General features: G+C 39.8%; 2 protein-coding genes and 1 non-coding gene across 6 annotated transcripts; 2 read left to right on the forward strand and 1 right to left on the reverse strand.

Moving 5' to 3' along the window:
- Positions 1-1,754: 1,754 nt before the first annotated feature.
- LOC132354081 (zinc finger protein 677-like) lies at positions 1,755-23,768 on the forward strand. 4 transcript variants are annotated; one of them, XM_059905696.1, is made up of 6 exons: positions 1,755-1,862; positions 3,902-3,969; positions 6,029-6,298; positions 7,128-7,192; positions 20,174-20,327; positions 21,682-23,768. In XM_059905696.1, the coding sequence occupies exons 4-6, from the start codon at positions 7,178-7,180 to the stop codon at positions 23,364-23,366; spliced, it is 1,854 nt and encodes a 617-aa protein (XP_059761679.1). In that variant the 5' UTR covers positions 1,755-1,862; positions 3,902-3,969; positions 6,029-6,298; positions 7,128-7,177; the 3' UTR covers positions 23,367-23,768. The 4 variants fall into 4 exon arrangements, with proteins under 4 accessions (XP_059761679.1, XP_059761678.1, XP_059761677.1 ...); XM_059905695.1 differs by lacking the exon at positions 3,902-3,969; XM_059905694.1 differs by lacking the exon at positions 3,902-3,969 and having other exon boundaries at positions 6,062-6,298.
- Positions 5,448-5,520, forward strand: TRNAG-GCC (transfer RNA glycine (anticodon GCC)). Its single transcript has one exon. It is a non-coding gene; the product is annotated as a tRNA-Gly (tRNA).
- Positions 14,641-15,217, reverse strand: LOC132354132 (synaptobrevin homolog YKT6-like). Its single transcript, XM_059905809.1, has one exon. The coding sequence runs from the start codon at positions 15,127-15,129 to the stop codon at positions 14,641-14,643; it is 489 nt and encodes a 162-aa protein (XP_059761792.1). The 5' UTR covers positions 15,130-15,217.
- Positions 23,769-24,249: the final 481 nt, after the last annotated feature.

Raw genomic sequence — 24,249 nt, forward strand, 5'->3', positions numbered from 1 at the left:
ACAAGTTACACTTGGAAACTGAGGATGCAATTACAAAATGATAAAAGAAAATAAACTACTTAGGAATAAATGTAATAAAAATGTGTGAAGGCCGCCACTGTCTCCCAGGCTGGTGGGTTCGCCAATCTGCAGTGGGCTGTTACCTGGGCGTGGCGCCGGGCGGCGGGGGCGACGGGAAATCCAGTTTTCCCTTGAATAAAGGACATCAAACTAGTTACTACATTGTTTTGTCATTTGACATCATTTTACTAAAAAAAAAAACAGACGAAGGAATACATAGAGCAGGTTCTGGCTCAGTAGCTTCTGTTCCCCAGCAGGAAACTCCCTCCAGCTTCTCTGTCCAGAGTTTTTAATCAGGGTTGTATTACCAGGCATGATTGGTTAAATCACCAGCCATGTGATTGAACCCAATCGCCAGCCTCCCTCCTCTCTCCAGAAGTTGGGCAGCTGCATGTTTCAATCCTCTGATCACCTGGTTGGTCTTTCTGATGTCTGGGCTCCCATTCCATAGCTTTGTACGGAACCCCCATTCAGAGTTGCCTTATTAGTATAATAGCAAAGACACTCCTATCATTCAGGAAATTCCAAGGTGGGTTTTTGGTGTTTTTTTTTCAATTGAAGTATACTTGATTTACAATGTTGTGTTAGTTTCTGGCGTACAGCACAGTGATTCAGTTAGTGGAAATTCCAACGGTTTTTGAAGTTTTGCACCGGGAGCCTGGGACAAAGGAGATATGTTTATTCACAACTGATAAATCAGTGACATTAAAAATTCAGAACTATGCCAAAGTGCATAAGAAAAGTTAATAAGCAGCAGAACTACACTGAGGATAACACCATTAGTAGTTGATATTTGGAAAATGGAAATTTCTATCAAAATGGTCTTACTCTTCACATCCTATAGCATGATGCAAGTCAAAGGAAAGAAAAATCTATACAACCATACAAAAATATGGTTGAATTCCTTCCGAAAGTTTGTTTCTCCAGCTCCTGACTATAGCCAACTCCTTGCTCAGTCTCCAACGTAGTACCTCAGACAATGACAGGTTTGGGGTTGAAATTTTTCCTCACTGATCTTTTTGATGCCTCCAAGTGAATGGGGGACAGAAGTTTAAAGTATGCTCTGGAGGGAAGTGAGTATAAAACTGCACATTCCGCACAGGCACAATTTTGCCTTTCCTGTCACTCCAGTTTCCATCACCTACTCTAAATAAAACTCAGGCTTTCGCTTAATTAAATAAAAAGCTGTAACTGCGTGGGGTCTCAGAAGTTCCGGGATCACGCCCACAACGCCAAGCCCCGCCCCCAAGGTCCCAGCGCTCGTGCCGCCCTTGGTGGATCCGCATCTTCAACCGCTCGCTGTTTTCATGTAAACCGTCCTCAACTCTCCGCTTCCAATACAAGTGGCCCGCGCATCTCTAATCCTGCACGTAGCCTGGCTCCAGAGGACACCAGACACGTTCAAAGGATTCAAAATAGAAACGCGGAGCCTGTCCGCAAAGAAGAGGAACACCAGATTCTTCCAGGGGCGGGTGCGGGGTGGGGGAGGTCAGACCCGGCTCCCGCAGGGAGGTTACACCAGAGACACCGCCTCCCCCCGCCGGAGCGTCCGAGACGCGCCCCTTGACGGCCCCGCCCCCGCTCCCGCCCCCGCTCCCGCCCCCCGGGCCCGCCCCCGACCCCGACCCATCCCCCCCGACCCGCCCCCCGACCCGCCCCGGTGCGCACGCGCAGTTCCCTGCAGACCCGGAAGCGAATCCCGCGGCGCGGGCACTCAGGAGAGTTAAGTCTCGGTTTTTCTGGGAACTGCTATGCGGTTTTCGGGCACCGCTCCACCACACCCGGGTTTCCGGGGTCTCCCGGTAAGTTAAAACCCCTGAACGCGCTCGTCGCTCTTGTTCTGAGTCTGCTCTTTCGCCTGTCTCGGCGTCGGCAGAAGACTCGGTTCGGGTCCCAGGAGTCTGGGTCCGGTTCCGGTTAAATCGCTCTGAGGCAGGTACCGGCCCCAACTTTCTGCCTTCGGTCCATGTAGACACTGACTTCCTGCAGCGATGTCTTCCTACTCTGACTCCCTTTCTCAAACCTTTGTGTGACTCCCGGCTCCCCTCCCCACCCCTATTCCCGCCCCACCCCACCCTGCGTCGGGTAAAGTCCTTATTCAGGAGGTGGATTTGCGCTCTTCACCTCCCTCCAGGGAGACCAGTGAGGGATAGAGAGACGGAAATACATGCAGCTAGTGAGGCATCAGAAATATTGTGGAGACTGACCACGACCACCCCCCCACCCGCCTTCCCCCCCTCCACCCCGCTCCAAATCTTACTCCCTTGGTTTGAATTCTCTGCTGGGTTATTTCGGTACATTTCGTAGGGGACCAACGTCCTGTGCCCCACCAAAACTAAGTTCTTAGGTTTTGGGGTTTTTTTTCTTTTTTTTTACAGTGATTAGAAAAATGAGAAGGGACTCCTGTCATGTTGGTTTCTAGTGTATGAGATACTGTCTGCTGTGTTCTGTATCTTTTTATTTTATGACTAACTGTATGGAAAGTCGTCAGGAAAGCCTTTGTCAGAGGATGGATTTAAAAAAAAAAAAAGAAAGAAATATTGTAGGGAAAGAACAACAGGTGTTGGTACAGAGATTGCAACAAAGTGAGGCCAAACAGTCTGGGGGAGGAGGAATCGAGAGAGAGGGAAAGAAAATGATGCCTAGAAAAGAGAGGAGGAAACATAGAAATGGTCAAAGGCGAAGGGAGAAGCAGAAGGACACAGAAAGACATACACAGAGAAAAAAGCACATAGTGGTGGAGAAAATGGTGTCCCCAAACCTAGGTGAGTATTGAGTAGATTGGACGTGGGATATTAAGTCCTGAAGTACTAACATGTGGCTCTATAATCTAATTTATGTAAAATTTATTGACTTGTTTTAATTATGCAGAAGAGAGTTGCCAAGCTAGGTGTGTGAGGCGTCTGCATTTTCTAATCATTGCATCAGATGATAATGCCATTTGCAAGCCCTATTCATCTAGAAGGCAGAGACTTAGTCAATTCTAGGTCCTCCTCTTACCTTTCAAGAAATGGGGAAGAATTTCTTTCACCACTTGGTGCTTTTTTAAAATGGCTATTTTTGTTTGTTTTGTTTGTTAAAGATTTTTTTTTATGTGTACCATTTTTAAAGTCTTTATTGAATTTATTACAGTATTGCTTCTGTTTTATGTTTTGGCTTTTTGACCGCGAGGCATGTGGGATGAGATCGAACCTGCATTGCAAGGCAAAGTCTTAACCACTGGACCGCCAGGGAAGTCCCTATAATGGCTATCATTAACAGCACTGTTGCCCTCTCCCTTTTCCACTGTGGCTCATGCCATCCTTTTCTAAATTTGATGTATCTTCACACTTGTTTTAACTTTAATCTCAGAACCCAGTGGCTATTCTTTAAATTTCCAGATTATTTTCCCTCTAAATTTTATTGTTCAGATTATGAGGGTTTTATGCTTTATATCCTAACTTGGAACTGTTCTTTGATGTCTGATAGATAACTTTACAGCATTTCACTATGCATGTGGTTAAGGATGTCGATAATCTTTTAACACTCAAATCCTAGTTTAACCAGTTAGTTTAATATTTAACAGCTTTTTTCTTCCCTTAAGAAAAAATGCTAAATTAGTGAGCTCTGAGCTGAAGTCTGCAGCTAAGTAGATGTTCCCCTCTAGTCCTCTTTTGTCCTTTCTGTGCAGATGTTGAAAGATGGACTGGATTGATGTAGAACTTTGTTCCAACAGAGGCCATGTGTTCATGATGGAGAGATTGCTTAGAGCTCATCTCCACAGGCGACCCTCTTCCATGTTCTCCTGCAGTAATAACTATTTATAATTTGGAATTTTTGATTCTGTTTTTTTCTGGAGTAGAGGAATTAAACGTCTGTGTTTGATTAAACCCCTGAAAGAGAAGCTTCTCTCGCTAAGGAATATGAAAGGTAATCTGGAATTGGGACAAACTCTTTCTACTTAAACCTATACAAGCCACCACTTATACTCAGTTCTGCTCACTCAACTCAGGCTTCTTCAAAGTAACTTGGTTAAATTACTTCCCCTGTGAATCTCATGCACCACCTAGAACATGGAGAAATTAAAGTAGACCAGGTTTTCTGGGTCTGAGCAAGTGAGATCCCTGAAAGGATTTTCAAAATTGGTCTTGTGTTTGCATTTGGCAGTTTTCTGGAATGAGTGCCCAGTTATAATTAGAATTTGAAACGTGCCCCAGTCCTCCAACAAGTATGAAAAACACTTAAGAAAGGGGCAGGGGCATAGGCCCAGAGACAGAGGCATACCTTTCTCTCAGCTTCTCTTTCTCTATCTCTGTATCATGGGGTAGATCTTTTTTTAAGACTTACCATGAACATTTCATAGTGTATGCAAATGTCAAATCACTACGTAGTATACCCAAAATTAACGTAATATTGTATGTCAACTGTATTTCAACAAAATACAGAAGAAAAGCTAATGTGACTTTAGAATATGTTGCTATAAATGCAACATTCGATATCAATAACATAAACGCAGATGGTTGGTCCTCCATCTCTTCAGTATAATATTCTGTTTTGGACTTTGGGCCAAATTTTAGGAAGAACCTTTGACAACGTAGGATGCCTATATGAGAAAGCAGAACTGAGCCAAAGGACTTGTGACAACTTTTTGAATAATTGCTTAATTACAATCTTCACATAAACACTGGAGCACTGTAACTGAGTGCAGAAAAACACAGTATTGTGTTTTATTGGTTTATGATGTTTGTCATAAAAAAGTACACAGTATGTTTTACCGAAGGCAGAGGTTATGAAGAAGAGATGAGACCATGTGTTTGTGGAAACTTGTAGTGTTGGATGTGTTGCTGTGTGTGTCCACACTCATCAGTATCAACGAGAGTATGAGTGGGCAGGTAATGCGGTCAAATGGAGAACAGTTCCTACTCTGATTACGTTGAGGGGGTAAGAAGGCTACTTGTTGAAGATAGAAAATGCCCCATCAATATGGACTCCCCTCGCTCCTTAGGTACTATAGCCTCATAGTTAATGCCCTGGTTCCAGGCCCAGCTGGCATAGAACCCACTTTGTAAACAGTGCTCGAGGTTGCACCCGGGGACGTGTTGGGAGCCACATCCTTGTACCTTCTGGTATACGGACAAATTTCAGCACTAGTAATCCAACAGGAAAGTAATAAAATGATATTCATAATAAAATGATATTACTATGCAAGTAATATTGCTGTAAGCACAATGACATCTACCAACTGGTGTATGCTTACTTCTGCTTCTGCAGTTATACCTCTGCTCATTCAGTGTCAACAACCTACTTCCAATAAGACATTGAAACACAGATATTTCTTTCCTAATAATTATGTTTTCATCAAGTGTTTCATCAAGTGTCATCATGATTAAGGATATCATCTCGGGAGTTCCCTGGTGGTCCAGTGGCTAAGACTCCGCACTGCCAATGCAGGGGGCCTGGGTTCAATCCCTGGTCAGGGAACTAGATCCCCTCTGCTGCAACTAAAGCTTCCACATGCCGCAACTAAAAAGATCCCACATGCCACAACTAAGACCCGACGCAGCCAAATAAATAAATAAATACAATTTTTAAGAAAGGATATCGTCTTACCACTCAAACGCCTTGTTTCAAATGGCCTATAAGTAGACCCCACTGAATGATGAGGAGCTGGGTAAGTCAGTTACTATAAGGTAGGCTTTCAAATTATGTTCAGAAGAGATCTCAGGAGATGGTTGCCAGCATGTGGAACCGAATGCAAGCTACCAGAGTGGAAAACATGTTCCCTTTTACACAGAGTTTACATTCTTTTAGGGAAAATAGATATGTGAATATTTTAAAACATACCTTGTTAAATAATAGAGGCATGCATAAACTGCAGAGGTGAATAATTCTTTCTGGGTGGGATTAAATGGGACCGTTAGGGGAAGAGAAAGAATCAGGAGAGGCAACTCTTACAGCCATTTTATCTTCGTTTATTTTTATTATTCAGGTTGGATTTAAATAGTTTATATTAATTCAACAGCTAATGAAGGAGAAGCAGCATTCCAAAAGAAAGTAAGCGTGCTGTCGGGGTGAAGAAGAGAATATCAGCATCCTGTAATGTTGCTTGGACGCAGAGCATGGCGCAGAGAGGGAAAGAAATGCAGGCAAAGCGGGGGTCCTGTCGCCAGGGGCTCACGACATCGTCTCTCCCGAGGAGCTTGACTTGATCCTGTTGACACGAAGAGGTCACGGAGAGGCTAAAACAAGGTGCTACTAGGTCAGTGTTGCATTTTAAATAGTGAACTCTCCTAAGTGTATGGATTATGGATTGAAGGAGGAAGAAATCACAGGCAAGGGAAACACTTGGCAGATCTTTGAAATTATCTGAGTGACACGTGAGGATGGGCGTGGGGGAGAAAGCATCTTACGAAAGGAAAGGATAAATTTGAAACCTATTGAGAAGGTAGAGTCTTTGTCATTCGATGATTTATTAGACGTAGGTAAGAGGAAAGGATGGAGTAATTGAAGATGATACATTGTTGCCTGGTAGAATAGATACTGTGCCACTAATTAAGTTGAAGAAACAAGTATAATTACAGATTTTAGGGTAAATCTTAAGTTTAATTGTGTCATCTCTTGGCATTAAACCCTCTTAGGGTTTCCCGTTGCCTTCAGGACAAAAATCTAAAGTCTTCAGTGTAGCTTCCGCAGGGAGCTCTGGAGCTGGGGTGGCCCCTCGGAGTTGCTGCCACTTGTCGGATGGGACAAGCATCCTATCCTGCATCAGCCAGTCACTGGATGCTGGCTTCCTCGGGAGGAGCCAGGGGCTGGGAGGAGGCACTTGCCCCTGGCTGAGGGCCAAGTGGACAAAGGACGGCGCAGTTGCAGCGCAGGGGGCGTTCCAGCAGCAGCAGGGAGGGCTTCCTGAGGAAGCGGGTGACAGGCTCACTGACTGGTCTCCTTCTAGGAGGTTATTTTGTCTGCATCCCTCCTGTTGCTGTGGTCCTTCTCTCCCCCATATTAAGGTTCTCCCTGTGTGTATACTTGTGGCAGGGGAGGGAGGTATGTTGCTTCTAAGCATTTAAGAACGTATTTTTGTCACACAGAATAATCCTACCTGAGAAAGAAGCTCAGAGGAAGAGGAAAGAAAGAAGGAATGGCCCTTTCCCAGGTGAAAGTCATATTCTTTGTGGACTGTTCTCTCCTTCCTAAAATGACCCGTTTTGGACACGCTGAACTTCTTGGTCTCTGAAGGTTCCTGTCTAAAATATTTACTCACACACAGGGCCTTCCCTCAGTCTCCTCTCACCTCCCTGGAGATTCCATCTCACTGTGACCCAGTGACGGGGAACTTGGGAAGAGCCCCCTTTTAGGTGGTCATCCCGTGAAAGGTTTTATACTGAGGCGTGGATTGGAGATGGGGAGTAGGCTCTGTGGTGTCAGTGAGGTAGGGCAGTGAGGATGGTTTAGTGCACCCTTCTGGATGCCCTTTCAGCTCCACATAAACCAGGATGAAAGAGACTACATATGTAAGTGATGTACTGCTGTGCACAAACACCTGAGGAGGTCTGGGAAGGAAGACTGACATGGGGAAACGTGCTTTGTCAGACTTTATAAATGCCTTTGAAGTTAAGTGAATCAGTGTGTTTCTGACTCCAAAATATCAGTACTTTAGAATAAAATGGGAAGTTCCAAAATAGAAATAAGGTGTAGAGAGGGTGTTTTAGTACATAATTCGTTTTAAAAAGTGGAATCAAATTAATTATCTAACGGGAAAGGCTCTATAAATTATCCACACCGCATTCATCTCACAAAGACCCAGGTGTTCCTGTAGGGACTCTCATGCAGCAGGTGTTTTAGACTAAAATGATTATAATTTAGCCAAGACATAGGAGCAGAACTTTCTACCATCAGAGAGCCTGGAGCCACATTCTGATTCTACTAACTGTTGTTCAGCGTTACATTTTTTTAAATTAGACATCTCATGAATGTATATTTGTGGTTCAGCTCCACGTAGTGATGCAGTTTAGAGACTGAGAAGTAAAACATCCGCTTCTCTGTCATGACAGTCTTCCACCATCACTTACTGTCTCCATTAGGTACAACTGTTAGCTCTTAGCCCAAATCTTATAAAAATGCATTTTATATTCTAAAGTGATTTTAGAAAATTTTTTTTGGTAAATGTTTTGTTATGGGATTTTATTCTGCAAATTTAAAAAAAAATTTTATTGGAGTTGCTTTACAATGTTATGTTAGTTTCAGGTATATGCAAAGTGAATCATTGTACATATACACATGTCCACTCTTCTTTTTTTTAGATTCTTTTCCCATACAAGCCATTACAGAGTATTGAGTAGAGTTCCCTGTGCTATACAGCAGGTTCTGTTTTTTTTTTTTTTTTTTTGATTGTCCTAAAAAGTATACCTTTTATTTATTTAAAAATATTACATACTAGTATGAGAAAATCTGGAAAAGCAATAGGAAGAACCATTCCATAATCTCATTCCATAGTAATTTCTCTCTAGTTTCTTGATACAAAATCATTTTTACAGTACTAATTGGCATGCATATACTGATAATCATAAATAATAATTATGTAATCTCTGAAAGTAAAGTTAATGTGTAGTGTGCTTACTGGAAAACATTCTGAAAATAACGAAGAAGAGAAATCACCCGGAAGCCCACACACAAAAACACTCTCAGTATTTTGGTATACATTGTCATCCTTTTCACATTCTAGATCTTTTTTTTTTTTTTTTTTTAAGATTTTTAGAAATTTCATGTAATGTCTGAAACATTTATATTAACATATTTCCATACAAATAACCCAATGAAAGTTTAGTATTAGTTGTTTTGTTTGTTTTTTTATACTGCAGGTTCTTATTAGGCATCAATTTTATACACATCAGTGTATACATGTCAATCCCAATCGCCCAATTCAGCACACCACCATCCCCACCCCACCGCAGTTTTCCCCCCTTGGTGTCCATATGTCCATTCTCTACATCTGTGTCTCAACTTCTGCCCTGCAAACTGGCTCATCTGTACCATTTTTCTAGGTTCCACATACATGCATTAATATATGATATTTGTTTTTCTCTTTCTGACTTACTTCACTCTGTATGACAGTCTCTAGATCCATCCACGTCTCAACAAATGACTCAATTTTGTTCCTTTTTATGGCTGAGTAATATTCCATTGTATATATGTACCACACTTCTTTATCCATTCGTCTGTTGATGGGCATTTAGGTTGCTTCCATGACCTGGCTATTGTAAATAGTGCTGCAATGAACATTCGGGTGCATGTGTCTTTTTGAATTACAGTTTTCTCTGGGTATATGCCCAGTAGTGGGATTGCTGGGTCATATGGTAATTCTATTTTTAGTTTTTTAAGGAACCTCCATATTGTTCTCCATAGTGGCTGTATCAATTTACATTCCCACCAACAGTGCAAGAGGTTTCCTTTTTCTCCACACCCTCTCCAGCATTTGTTGTTTGTAGATTTTCTGATCATGCCCATTCTAGCAGGAGTGAGGTGATACCTCATTGTACTTTTGATTTGCATTTCTCTAATAATTAGTGATGTTGAGCATCTTTTCATGTGCTTTGTGGCCGTCTGTATGTCTTCTTTGGAGAAATGTCTATTTAGGTCTTCTGCCCATTTTTGGATTGGGGTGTTTGTTTCTTTAATATTGAGCTGAATGAGCTTTTTATATATTTTGGAGATTAATCCTTTGTCCGTTGATTCATTTGCAAATATTTTCTCCCATTCTGAGGGTTGTCTTTTGGTCTTGTTTATGGTTTCCTTTGCTGTGCAAAAGCTTTGACGTTTCATTAGGTCCCACTTGTTTATTTTTGCTTTTATTTCCATTACTCTAGGAGGTGGATCAAAAAAGATCTTGCTGTGATTTATGTCAAAGAGTGTTCTTCCTATGTTTTCCTCTAAGAGTTTTATAGTGTCCAGTCTTATATTTAGGTCTCTAATCCATTTTGAGTTTATTTTTGTGTATGGTGTTAGGGAGTATTCTAATTTCATTCTTTTACATGTAGCTGTCCAGTTTTCCCAGCACCACTTATTGAAGAGACTGTCTTTTCTCCATTGTATATCTTTGCCTCCTTTGTCATAGATTAGTTGACCATAGGTGCGTGGGTTAATCTCTGGGCTTTCTATCTTGTTCCATTGATCTATGTTTCTGTGTTTGTGCCAGTACCATATTGTCTTGATTACTGTAGCTTTGTAGTATAGTCTGAAGTCAGGGAGTCTGATTCCTCCAGCTCCATTTTTTTCCCTCAAGACTGCTTTGGCTATTCGGGGTCTTTTGTGTCTCCATACAAATTTTAAGATGATTTGTTCTAGCTCCGTAAAAAATGCCATTGGTAATTTGATAGGGATTGCATTGAATCTGTAGATTGCTTTGGGTAGTATACTCATTTTCACAATGTTGATTCTTTCAATCCAAGAACATGGTATATCTCTCCATCTGTTGGTATCATCTTTAATTTCTTTCATCAGTGTCTTATAGTTTTCTGCATACAGGTCTTTTGTCTCCCTAGGTAGGTTTATTCCTAGGTATTTTATTCTTTTTGTTGCAGTGGTAAATGGGAGTGTTTCCATAATTTCTCTTTCAGATTTTTCATCATTAGTGTATAGGAATGCAAGAGATTTCTGTGCATTAACTTTGTATCCTGCAACTTTACCATATTCATTAATTAGCTCTAGCAGTTTTCTGGTGGCAGTTTTAGGATTCTCTATGTATAGTATCATGTCATCCGCAAACAGTGACAGTTTTACTTCTTCTTTTCCAATTTGTATTCCTTTTATTTCTTTTTCTTCTCTGATTGCCGTGGCTAGGACTTCCAGAACTATGTTGAATAATAGTGGTGAGAGTGGACATCCTTGTCTCGTTCCTGATCTTAGAGGAAATGCTTTCAGTTTTTCACCATTGAGAATGATGTTTGCTGTGGGTTTGTCATATATGGCCTTTATTATGTTGAGGTAGGTTCCCTCTATGCCCACTTTCTGGAGAGTTTTTATCAGAATTTTGTCAAAAGCTTTTTCTGCATCTATTGAGATGATCATATGGTTTTTATTCTTCAATTTGTTAATATGGTGTATCACATTGATTGATTTGCGTATATTGAAGAATCCTTGCATCCCTGGGATAAATCCCACTTGATCGTGGTGTATGATCCTTTTCATGTGTTGTTGGATTCTGTTTGCTAGTATTTTGTTGAGGATTTTTGCATCTATATTCATCAGTGATATTGGTCTGTAATTTTCTTTTTTTGTAGTGTCTTTGTCTGGTTTTGGTATCAGGGTGATGGTGGCCTCATAGAATGAGTTTGGGAGTGTTCCTTCCTCTGCAATTTTTTGGAAGAGTTTGAGAAGGATGGGTGTTAGCTCTTCTCTAAATGTTTGATAGAATTCACCTGTGAAGCCATCTGGTCCTGGACTTTTGTTTGTTGGAAGATTTTTAATCACAGTTTCAATTTCATTACTTGTGATTGGTCTGTTCATAGTTTCTGTTTCTTCCTGGTTCAGTCTTGGAAGGTTATACCTTTCTAAGAATTTGTCCATTTCTTCCAGGTTGTCCATTTTATTGGCATAAAGTTGCTTGTAGTAGTCTCTTAGGATGCTTTGTATTTCTGCGGTGTCTGTTGTAACTTCTCCTTTTTCATTTCTGATTTTATTGATTTGAGTCTTCTCCCTCTTTTTCTTGATGAGTCTGGCTAATGGCTTATCAATTTTGTTTATCTTCTCAAAGAACCAACTTTTAGTTTTATTGATCTTTGCTATTGTTTTCTTTGTTTCTATTTCATTTATTTCTGTTCTGATCTTTATGATTTCTTTCCTTCTGCTAACTTTGGGTTTTGTTTGTTCTTCTTTCTCTAGTTTCTTTAGGTGTAAGGTTAGATTGTTTACTTGAGATTTTTCTTGTTTCTTTAGGTAGGCTTGTATAGCTATAAACTTCCCTCTTAGAACCGCTTTTGCTGCATCCCATAGGTTTTGGATCGTCGTGTTTTCACTGTCATTTGTCTCTAGGTATTTTTTTATTTCCTCTTTGATTTCTTCAGTGATCTCTTGGTTATTTAGTAACGTATTGTTTAGCCTCCATGTGTTTGTCTTTTTTACGTTTTTTTCCCTGTAATTCATTTCTAATCTCATAGCGTTGTGGTCAGAAAAGATGCTTGATATGATTTCAATTTTCTTAAATTTACTGAGGCTTGATTTGTGACCCAAGATGTGATCTATCCTGGAGAATGTTCCGTGCGCACTTGAGAAGAACGTGTAATCTGCTGTTTTTGGATGGAATGTCCTATATATATCAATTAAATCTATCTGGTCTATTGTGTCATTTAAAGCTTCTGTTTCCTTATTTATTTTCATTTTGGATGATCTGTCCATTGGTGTAAGTGAGGTGTTAAAGTCCCCCACTATTATTGTGTTACTGTCGATTTCCTCTTTTATAGCTGTTAGCAGTTGCCTTATGTATTGAGGTGCTCCTATGTTGGGTGCATATATATTTATAATTGTTATATCTTCTTCTTGGATTGATCCCTGGATCATTATGTAGTGTCCTTCCTTGTCTCTTGTAACATTCTTTATTTTAAAGTCTATTTTATCTGATATGAGTATAGCTACTCCAGCTTTCTTTTGATTTCCATTTGCATGGAATATCTTTTTCCATCCCCTCACTTTCAGTCTGTATGTGTCCCTAGGTCTAAAGTGGGTCTCTTGTAGACAGCCTATATATGGGTCTTGTTTTTGTATCCATTCAGCCAGTCTATGTCTTTTGGTTGGGGCATTTAACCCATTCACGTTTAAGGTAATTATCGATATGTATGTTCCTATGACCATTTTCTTAATTGTTTTGGGTTTGTTTTTGTAGGTCCTTTTCTTCTCTTGTGTTTCCCACTTAGAGAAGTTCCTTTAGCATTTGTTGTAGAGCTGGTTTGGTGGTGCTGAATTCTCTTAGCTTCTGCTTGTCTGTAAAGCTTTTGATTTCTCCATCAAATCTAAATGAGATCCTTGCCGGGTAGAGTAATCTTGGTTGTAGGTTCTTCCCTTTCATCACTGTAAGTATATCATGCCACTCCCTTCTGGCTTGCAGAGTTTCTGCTGAGAAATCAGCTGTTAACCTTATGGGAGTTCCCTTGTATGTTATTTGTCGTTTTTCCCTTGCTGCTTTCAATAATTTTTCTTTGTCTTTAATTTTTGCCACTTTGATTACTATGTGTCTCGGCGTGTTTCTCCTTGGGTTTATTCTGTATGGGACTCTCTGCGCTTCCTGGACTTGGGTGGCTATTTCCTTTCCCATGTTAGGGAAGTTTTTGACTATAATCTCTTCAAATATTTTCTCTGGTCCTTTCTCTCTCTCTTCTCCTTCTGGGACCCCTATAATGCGAATGTTGTTGCGTTTAATGTTTTCCCAGAGGTCTCTTAGGCTGTCTTCATTTCTTTTCATTCTTTTTTCTTTAGTCTGTTCCGCAGCAGTGAATTCCACCATTCTGTCTTCCAGGTCACTTATCCGTTCTTCTGCCTCAGTTATTCTGCTATTGATTCCTTCTAGTGTAGTTTTCATTTCAGTTATTGTATTGGTCATCTCTGTTTGTTTGTTCTTTAATTCTTCTAGGTCTTTGTTAATCATTTCTTGCATCTTCTCAATCTTTGCCTCCATTCTTATTCCGAGGTCCTGGATCATCTTCACTATCATTATTCTGAATTCTTTTTCTGGAAGGTTGCCTATCTCCACTTCATTTAGTTTTTTTCTTGTTCCTTCTTCTGGTACATAGCCCTCTGCCTTTTCATCTTCTCTATCTTTCTGTAACTGTGGTTTTTGGTCCACAGGCTGCAGGATTGTCTACAGCAGGTTCTTATTAGCTGTCTATTTTATATATAGTAGCGTGTATATGTTAATCCCAATCTCCCAATTTATCCCTCCCCCCCATTCTGCAAATTTAAATATTTACATGTCATATGTGTTGGAGTTATTTTCATGTTAGTAAACATAGAGATGACTTTCTCTTTTATTTCCTCATTGGACTGTTCTCTTAATGAAAACACAAGGGTTTTCACACTTTCTACTGTTAAAAAAAAATGCCATAGTGGCTGCTTTTGTGCAGGCCAACTTCAGTACAGATGTCTAAGGATTTCTCCAGATTGGGCAGCTTAACCATGATTACTGCATTAATGATGGTGTTTCCGAGGAAGAACAAACATTGCAAGTACTAAGTAAAGATTTTTTTTTTTTTTACAGGAGTCACTGAGCTTTATGGTTTCATTCGGCCCCAAAATACACTTTTAGGGGGCCTCAAATTACTAGACATGTGAATCTGAACGTTCCCCGCCCCCAGGTCCCTTCCACCCTTCGGTTCCTCCGATGAGCTCCAAAGCCGAAGTTGAGTCTGTCCCACTCGGGTCATTCCACAACGGCTCTGCTCCCTGGGGGCTGCAGTTGTGATGTGAATGACAGTGACATTCCAGCGCAGGGGCCTCTGCCGGCTGCTGTCACATGATCGCACAGCATGAGTTTTGCTTCCGGGCCGTTTTATAAAAGGCTTTAAACTGTATTCCCAGCGCTTCGGACTTGGACACCAGGTCATCTAGCTTCCCGCCTCACTCTAACAGAGATTCCGTGGTGTTCTGCAGGATGATTTTGGTCTCATCTAGTTCAGCCTGCACTTTAGTCATGGGGTGAGCTTCTCGGGGGTTCTGGTATCTACTGAGGTGACCATCCAGGCCTGCGTACTGGCTGGTACCAGGGGATCCAACTGGCCAGTCTATCCTGTCGACCTGCTTGGAGAATTCGTCTAGTACCTTCTCCAGCAAGGTAAACGCCACCCAGGATGAGTATTCACTGTCAGCAATGACCACTCCCGCCAGACTGTTGTTTGTCATGTAGACATGGCACAGATATTCTTGTTCTTTGGTAGAAGCTTTGCTGCCTTTCAAGGAGCACTCCACAATCAGTTGACTTGTGGAGGCCATGAATTCCTGAACGCTGGGTCTCTGGAAGAAGCTGAAGGAGGACATATCGTACGCGGCTTTGAGCAGCACCGCTTTGGCATAGCCTTTGTACAGGACGCTGAGGCTGTACAGCTTCATGGCACCGTGCCCTCAGGCTGGCTACCCGCCTGGCCACGGGACCAGCTCGCAGGCAGCAGCGCAGCGCCGCCCCTCGAGACCACCGATGGCTCCTAAATAAAGATTTTAAATCAACTGTCTTAAACATACTCCAAGAGCTACAGGAAACCATGAACAAAGAACTAAAGCAAAGTAGGAGAACAGTGTTTCAACAAATAGAAAATATCAATAAAGAGACAGAAATTATAGAAAAGAGAAGAAAAAGAAATTCTGGAGCCCAAAACTACCATAGCTGAAATTGAAAATTTATTACAGGGTTTTGACAGCAGATTGGCAATCAGAATAAGGAGTCAGTGAACTTAAACATACATTACTTGGAATTATCCACTCTGAGCAGAAGAAAGGTAGAAAAAAGAAGAACAATGAACAGAGACTAAGAAACCTTTGGGGCACTCTCAAGAATACTAGTATAGGGGACTTCCCTGGCGGTCCAGTGGTTAAGACTCCGCACTTCCAATACAGGGGACACAGGTTCGATCCCTGGTCAGGGAACTAGATCCCTGAATGCCGTGTGGCACAGCCAAAAAATAAAAAAATAAAAGAAGATGCACATGGTGATTCTTAGTTAAACAATGTGGGCACAAAATGAGAACTCGATAAACATTTGTTAAAAAAAATAGAAAAAAAAAAAATAGAATACTAGTATACATATAATAGGGGTCGCAGAAGGAAAGGAGAATGGGCAGAAAGAATATTTGAGGAAATAAGAGCTGAAAACCTCATAAATTTATTTAAAAACTACAAATGTAGGAAACTCAACAAATTTCAAGTGGATAAACACATAGAGAGCCTGGGCAACACACATAACCAACTCTTAGACAAAAAGAGAATGGGGAAAGTAGCAAACAGAAACAACTTCTCGTGTACAGGGATCCTCAATAAGATTAACAGCCTATTACTCATCAGAAACTGGAGGCCAGGAAGGAGTCTGACAATATATTTAAAGTTTGAAAGGTTAAAAAAAAAAAAAACTACCAGGAATTCATTATCAGGGAAAGTATGCCTTAAAACTGATAGTGAAATTTAGAGATGCCTACATAAACAAAAACTGAAGGAGTTCATGCTGACTCACTTATCCTACATGAAATATTAAATGGAGTTCTTTAGACTGAAATAAAGGGATAACAGCAGTACCTCAAAGCCATGGGAACAAATAAAGAACAGTGGTAATGTAACTACATAGGCATACCTAAAAGCCAGTATTATTGTATTTTTGATTTTTAACTCACTTTTTCCTATGCAACTTAAGAGATGTGTAAAACAATAATTGTAAATCTGTTACTGAGTGCAAAATGTATAAAGAAGTAATTTTTGACAATAACAGTATAAAGGGGGACAGTATAGGAGCAATTGTTATATGCTGTTAAAGCTAAGTGAGTATCAACTGAAACTCAGATATTAGTTTAATATAAACTAATAAACTGTAATTTCCAGGGTAACCACTAAGAAAATAATTTTAAAATATACAGAAAAGTAAATATGAAGGGAATCCAAATGTTATGCACACAGAGACACAAGGAAGCAAGGGAGGAATTACAAAACAAAGAAAATATTGGACATATAGAAAACAAATAGCTAAATGGCAGAAGCAATTCTTCCCTTGTTTAGAGTTACTTTAAATGTAAATAGATTAAATTCTACATTAAAAGGCAGCAATTGCAGGAATTTTTAAAAAATGATTCCACTGTATCTTTCTACAAAATGCTCACTTTAAGATACTCAAATAGGTTGAAAGTGAAAGGATAGAGAAAGATATTCCATGGAAATAGTAACCAATCCTAGCTATGCTAATATCAGACTAAATAGACTTTAAGTCATAAAATTGTTACCAGCAATTTTTAAGGACATTATATATCAATAAAAGGATCGATCCATCAATATGAAACAACCATAAATAATATGCACATAACAACTAAACCCCAAATATTTTGAAGCAAAAATTGAAGAGAGATGGACAGTTCAACTATAATAGTTGGAAACTTCAGTACTCCCCTTATAATAAGTAGAGCAACCAGATGGAAGACCAATAAGGAAATAAAGGACTGAGCAACTCTGTAAACCAACAAGACGTAACAGACATGTACAGAACACTCCATGTAACAAAAACAGAGTGCACTCAAAATTAATAATAGAAGGAATATCCTTGATCTGAAAAGGCATGTTTATTAACATCCCACAGCTGACATCATACTCACTGGTGGAAGACTGAAAACTTTCTTATAATGTTAGGCAGAAGACAACGAGCCCCATTTTGCAACTATACTTCGATATTGTACTGGAAGTTGTAGCCATACAAATTAGAAAGAAAAGAAATAAAGGGTATCAAAATTGGAAAAGAAGTCAAACTATATTTACAGGATACATGATGTCATATTTAGAAAGACCTAAAGAATCCTCAAACTACTAGCAATATAAGCAAATTTACTGAAGTTACAGAATACAGTATCAATACTCAATATCAGTTGTATTTCTGTACCTAGCAATCAACAAATTCAAAGTAAAACAATTCCATTTACAACACCATCAAAAAGAATAAGAATTTAACCAAGGAAATGGAAGATTTATATAATGAATACTATAAGTATTGCTGAAAGAAATGAAAAAAAACTTAAATAAATGTAAAGATATCCTCTGTTCATGGATTGGAAGACTTAGAGTTGTTAAGATGGCAGTACTCTCCAAAGTGTTATGAAGATTCAATGCAATCCCCATCAAATCCCAGCAGTCTCTATTGCACAGATGGAAAAGTTGATCCTAAAATTCATATTGGGGACTTCCCTGGTGGCGCAGTGGTTAAGAATCCACCTGCTAAAGCAGGGGTCATGGGTTCGAGCCCTGGTCCAGGAAGATCCCACATGCTGAGGAGCGACTAAGCCCATGCGCCACAACTACTGATCCTGCGCTCTAGTCCGTGAGCCACAACTACTGAGCCCACGTGCCACAACTACTGAAGCCTACGCACCTAGAGCCTGTGCTATGCAACAGGAGAAGCCACCGCAATGAGAAGCCCGCGCACTGCAACGAAGAGTAGCCCCCGCTGTCCGCAACTAGAGAAAGCCCGCGTGCAACAAGACCTAACACTGCCAAAAATAAATAAATCAAATAAATAAATTAAAATAAAATAAAATTCATATTAAATTTGAACAGACCCCAGATAACCAAAGTAAATGTGAAAAAAAACAGCAAACTTGGAGGACTTACTGTTCCCAACATCAAACCTTACTACAAACCTAGAGTAATCAAGACTGGGGTTCTAGCATGAGGATAGAAATGCAGATCAAAGCAATAGAATGAGAGTCCACAAATAAACCCATACATCTATGGTCAATTCCTTTTTTTTTAACAAGGGTGCCAAGAATATACAATGGAAAAAGAATAGTCTCTTAAGTGGTGCTGGGACAACTGGATATCCATGTGAAAGAGAATGAAATTGAACCTCTGCCTTTCTCCATATAAATAAATAAATTCAAAATGAATCAAAAACTAAATGTAAGAGCTAAAACTATAAAACCCTTAGATGAATGCATAGGGGTAAAAATTCATGACCTTGGGCTTGGCAGTGGATTTTTTTGATACGACACCAAAAGCAAAAAACAAAGACAAAATACATAAATTTGTCTTCAACAGAATTAATAATGGTTGTGCACTGAGTGACACAGTCATGTAAGTGAAAACATAATCTACCAAATGGGAGGAAATATTTGCAAATCACATATCTGGTAAGGGTCTACTCTATAGAGTATATGAACTTCTACACATCAACAAAAATACAAAGAACTCAATTATAAGATGGTCAAAAGACTTCTAGTAGACATTTCTCTGATCCTAAAATTCAAGAATAGAAGATATAGAAACAGCCAAGAAGCACATGAAAAGACGTTCAACGAAATTAGTCATTAGGAAAATGCAAAATTAAAACCACCATGAGACATCATTTGGGACTTCCCTGGTGGTCCAGTGGTTAAGAATCCGCCTTCCAGTGCAGCGGACACAGGTTCCATCCCTGGTCGGGGAACTAAGATCCCACATGCCTCTGGGCAACTAAGACTGCACGCCGCAACTACTGAGCTCGCACACCACAGCTAGAGAGAAGCCTATGTGCTGCAACAAAAGATCCTGCATGCCGCAACTAAGACCTGACACAGCCAAAAATAATAAATAAATTTTTTAAAAAGAGATATCATTTCACACCCACTAGGATGAGTATAATAAAATGCAAAATAGCAAGTGTTGGTAAAAATGTAGAGAAATGAGAATCCTGACACATTGCTGGTAAAATGATGTACTGCTGTGGAAAACAGTGTGGCAAATCTTAAAAAGTTTAAACCACGTGATTCTAATTCCTCTCTAGGTATATACCAAAAAAAATTGAAAACAGGTATTCACACACATATTTGTACATGAAAGTTCCAGCAGCACTATTAACACTAGGCAAGAAGTGGTAACAAGCTAAATGGCCATCAAGAGATGAATGAATAAGTAAAATGTGGTGTAGTCATAGAATTAAATAGTATTCAGCCCTAAAAAAGGAATGTAGTACTGATACTACATCATGGATGAACCAAAAACACCATTCTAAGTGAAAGAAGCCACACAGAAAAGATCATTTCATATCATTCCATTTATATGAAAATATCACAAATAGGCAAATGTGTAATGACAGTAGGCATTAGTGGTGTACAGGGATGGGGGCAAAGGAGAATGGGAAGTGATTGCTTAATGGGTAAATTTCCTTTAGCAATGATAAAAATGTTTTTGAACTAGACAGGTGGTGTTTGTGCAACATTGTGAATGTACTAAATGCCTCTGAGTGATACCTTAAAATAGTGAACCTTATGTTACATAAATTTCACCTCAGTTGAAAAAAAATCGAAAAATGTAACTTGCTCAAAATTATCTTATGGATCAGTGAGAACATTTGCTCTAGCCAGAGCTGCTTCTGTAATTTTGTGTCAAACTCAGAACTCTCTCCTTGTCCACTTGGTGAAATGTGCTGTCCTTTCAGGGACTGTTGACATTCAAGGATGTGGCCATCGAATTCTCTCAGGAGGAGTGGGAATGCCTGGACCCTGCTCAGAGGGCCTTGTACAGGGACGTGATGCTGGAGACCTACAGGAACCTGCTCTCCCTGGGTGAGGGTAACTCTTCTCCGGAAGTTGGTAACTACTGTATATCTTTGCATTTTCCCTTCTGAGTCTTTTATGAGCCCCTAGCATGCTTGTGAGAGTTTCAAATCTCTGTTCTTGAGAGAGTGATTGAAGCTGTTTGGATTCAGAATGAAAAGCCTTCATAATGTGGCTTATGACTCTATAACTTCTCGTTTCTTCAGAAGTTCTGCATTCATGCTTGATTAGTGGTGGTTGCAGAACATCAGCAGTCAGAGAGCCTTACGGCAAATTTTTAAAAATATCTCATTCTGTGGTTTCACTCTTGTGCTTTTGATTCTGTAGTTCTTGGAAGAGAGCTAGATATCTGCATACTTAAAATAATCTAAGCATTCAGGAGGCAGTCAGTTGACTAATTTTTATAATACATTTCTAGACCCAACTATAATTTTCTTTCTTCTTAGCTGAACAAAGAGCTGGGCATGTGTTCTGGAACAGCATAGCATGTCGTACTCCATTTTACTTTATGAATTGAAATCTCTCTTAAGCTGAATATTACCTCCATTTTAGAACAAGGGAAAGAGCCCTGGACTTTGGAGGGTAAAGTGAAAATAGGGAAAAATCCAGGCAAGTGGGAATATATCGAGATGTGAGCTCAGGTGGGCACAAAGTAAACTGCTCCATTAAATATTGTTTAGGAAATTCTCCTCAAATGGGAAGGATCTGTGGAAGAATACAAGTTTGTTTCTTATGGGTGCTCAAAGGGAATCCCTCCCACACACTCAAACTTTTCACTCTGTTATTCAAATATATAAAAGTTTAAGCTCCCACTCTACCGCGAGGCTCCAGCTCATTCAGACCTGAGGAAAAGCTTTGTCATGACCTACAATACCCTATTTTCTGACACCATTGACCATTTTGGTGCCTTGGTTTGAGAGGGACTGAGATGGCTCTCTCTGGAGTCCTCTTTCCCCTTGATCTCTTTTGGTTTTCATTTAATACATATCGGGGCTAAGTCCTCTGTAGTCCTGACTGCAGGACCTATTTAGTTTCCTTTCATATTTTATATCCTTGGAAGAACTCAGGAGATAGACAAAGTTCAGTGATTCTCAACATATATTTCACTTTTCCTTTTATATGTTCCTTCTAGAATGTAAATTCTTTCTTTGGTTTTTATGGAAAAATCCTTTAGAATGCCAGAGACTATTATTTTGTATAATTGTGGTTACTTATTAACTTACCTGCTAGATTTATCATGGGTTACTAAAACATTTTATTAATTATTACTGTGATATACAGACTTTTTAAAATATCTTTTTTCTTATATATTTCTACATGTTATTGAACACATTTTTTGTATAATTATGTAATTCAATATAAAATATTTATTTTCCAACTGATTTAATAGGAAGCCTTTCTGCTGGATTTGCAATCAAGGAGTTATCACCAAGAGAGGACATTAATAAAGGAGAATTATACCATCTAGTGATACTGGACAGAAATGAAAACCATGGCATCAAGGATTTTGAGCTCAAGGAAGTCTGTGCAGATGTGCAGGAGTGTGAGAGTGAGTGGGGATGTGATGCAAGAAATGACAAAGAAGTACTTTTGACCCATAACAAAAATCTCAGTCATGGAGAAGATCACAATAATAAATCCTTAATTAATTTTCCTCAGAGTGTTTCTGTAAGAAGTAATACACGTGAATATTTCACGCATGACAAGCCATTCATAAGAAGTTTGTTAACAACGAAAAATAACGTCAGCGTTGCTGGAAACAGAGATCTCAAGTGTTTGGAAAGTAGACCTGGAGTGAGGCTGCAGGCCCAGGCGGCTCAGCTGCAGAGATTTCCAGCTGAGGAGAAAGTGTATGCATGTGGTCAAGTTGAGAAGCCAGTCAGCAGTGGTTCCTCAGTTTCACCCCTTCACAGAATTGCTCCTAGTGTGGAAAACACTTTGTCACCTGCACAACACAGGAGAACACACTCTCGAGAAAAACCTTACAGCTGTAATGACTGTGGGAAGGCTTTTAGCAAAAGCTCAAACCTCAGGAATCACAGGAGAATTCATTCTGGACAGAAACCTTACAGATGTAATGTGTGTGGCAAAGCCTTTAACCAGTGTTCTAATCTCACTACACATCAGAGAGTGCATACAGGAGAGAAACCATATAAATGTCATGTATGTGGCAAGGTCTTTAGTCGAAATTCACACCTTGCAAATCATCAGAGAATGCACACTGGGGAGAAACCATATAAATGTCATGAGTGTGGTAAGGCCTTTATCCAACATTCACTCCTTTGGAGTCATGAGAAATTGCATACTGGTGAGAAACCTTACAATTGTAATGAGTGTGGCAAAGCCTTTGCTGAGCGGTCAAGCCTTAACAAACATAAGAAGATCCATACTGGAGAGAAACCTTACAAATGTGTTGTGTGTGGCAGAGCCTTTACCATGCGATCAAATCTTACTCAGCATGAGACAATCCATACTGGAGAGAAACCGTACAAATGTAATGAGTGTGGCAGAGCTTTTACCCAATTTTCACGCCTTACTAGGCATCAGAAAATGCATGCTGGGGAGAAACCACACAAATGTAATGTGTGCGGCAAGGCTTTTATTGAACTTTCACAACTTTGGGGTCATGAGAGAATTCATACTGGTGAGAAACCACACAAATGTAACGTGTGTGGCAAGGGATTTACCCAACGTTCAAGCCTTATGGCACATCAGAGAATTCATACAGGAGAAAAATCTTATAAATGTAAAGACTGTGATAAGGCTTTCATCCAACGTTCACAACTTTGGGGTCACGAGAGAACTCACACTGGAGAGAAACCATACAAATGTAATGAGTGCGGCAAAGCTTTTACAATGCGTTCATATCTTACTCAACATAAAACAATCCACACTGGAGAGAAACCTTACAAATGTAATCAGTGTGGCAAAGCTTATACCCAATTTGCAAGCCTTACTAGGCATCAGAAAATACATACTGAAAACAAACATAAACCTAACATATGTGGCAATGCTTTTATTCAAAGCTCAGGCTTTGGAGATCTTCAGACAATTCACAGCAAAAAGAAACCTTAAAAGGTAATGATTGATACATAACTTGTGCAAGTATCCAAGCCTTACTCAGGCTGAGAGACTCCCATCATGGAAAAGGAAGACATACAGATGGCCAACAGGTGCGTGAAAAGAGGCACATCCCTAATCATCAGGGAAATTCAAATCGGAACCACAGTGAGCTACCACCTCACACCTCTCAGAATGGCTGTCATCAAAAAGACAACAAATCACAAGTGTTGGTGAAGATAAGGAGAAAAGGGAACCCTTGTGCACTGTTGGTAGGATTGTAAATTGGTGCAGCTACTATGGAAAACTATATGGTGGGTCCTCAAAAAATTAAAAATAGAACTGCCATATGATCCAGCAATTGCTCATCTGGGTATTTACCTAGGGAAAACAAAAATACTAATTCAAAAAAATATATGCACTTCGTTGTTTGTTGTATCATTGTTTATAATAGCCAAGATAAGAAAGCCACCTAAATGTCCACTGATAGATGAATGGATAAAGAAAATGTGATACATATATACACATGCATACAAACACACACATAATGGAATATTAGCCATGAAAAAATGAAGTCTTACCATTTGTAACAACATGGATAGCTCTGCAGGGTATTTTGCTAGGTGAAATGTCAGAGAATGGCGTAGCACGTGACTTCACTTATATGTGGAATTTAAAAAACAAAATACAAGGAAAATAGACTCATACATAGAACAAATAAATGGTTGCCAGAAGGTGGGAGGGAGGGTTCGAGGTGTGTGTGAAACAGGAGAAGGGCTTTAAGAAGTACAAATCTGCAGTTACATAATAAAGCACGGTGGTGTAATATACAGCATAAGGAATATAGTCAGTAATAATAACCGTATGGGGACAGATGACTACTAGACTTACCGAAGTG

This window comes from Balaenoptera ricei, chromosome 19 (genome assembly GCF_028023285.1).
Source record: "Balaenoptera ricei isolate mBalRic1 chromosome 19, mBalRic1.hap2, whole genome shotgun sequence".
In the NCBI taxonomy this organism is placed as follows: Eukaryota; Metazoa; Chordata; class Mammalia; order Artiodactyla; family Balaenopteridae; genus Balaenoptera; species Balaenoptera ricei.

Bases quoted from the DNA above. Each gene is read 5' to 3' on its own strand.
- LOC132354081 (XM_059905696.1), top strand. The intron at 20,328-21,681 runs GTAACTACTGTA...CTGATTTAATAG, and splicing joins TAACTCTTCTCCGGAAGTTG to GAAGCCTTTCTGCTGGATTT.
- LOC132354132 (XM_059905809.1), bottom strand. From the start codon at position 15,129: ATGAAGCTGTACAGCCTCAGCGTCCTGTACAAAGGCTATGCCAAAGCG.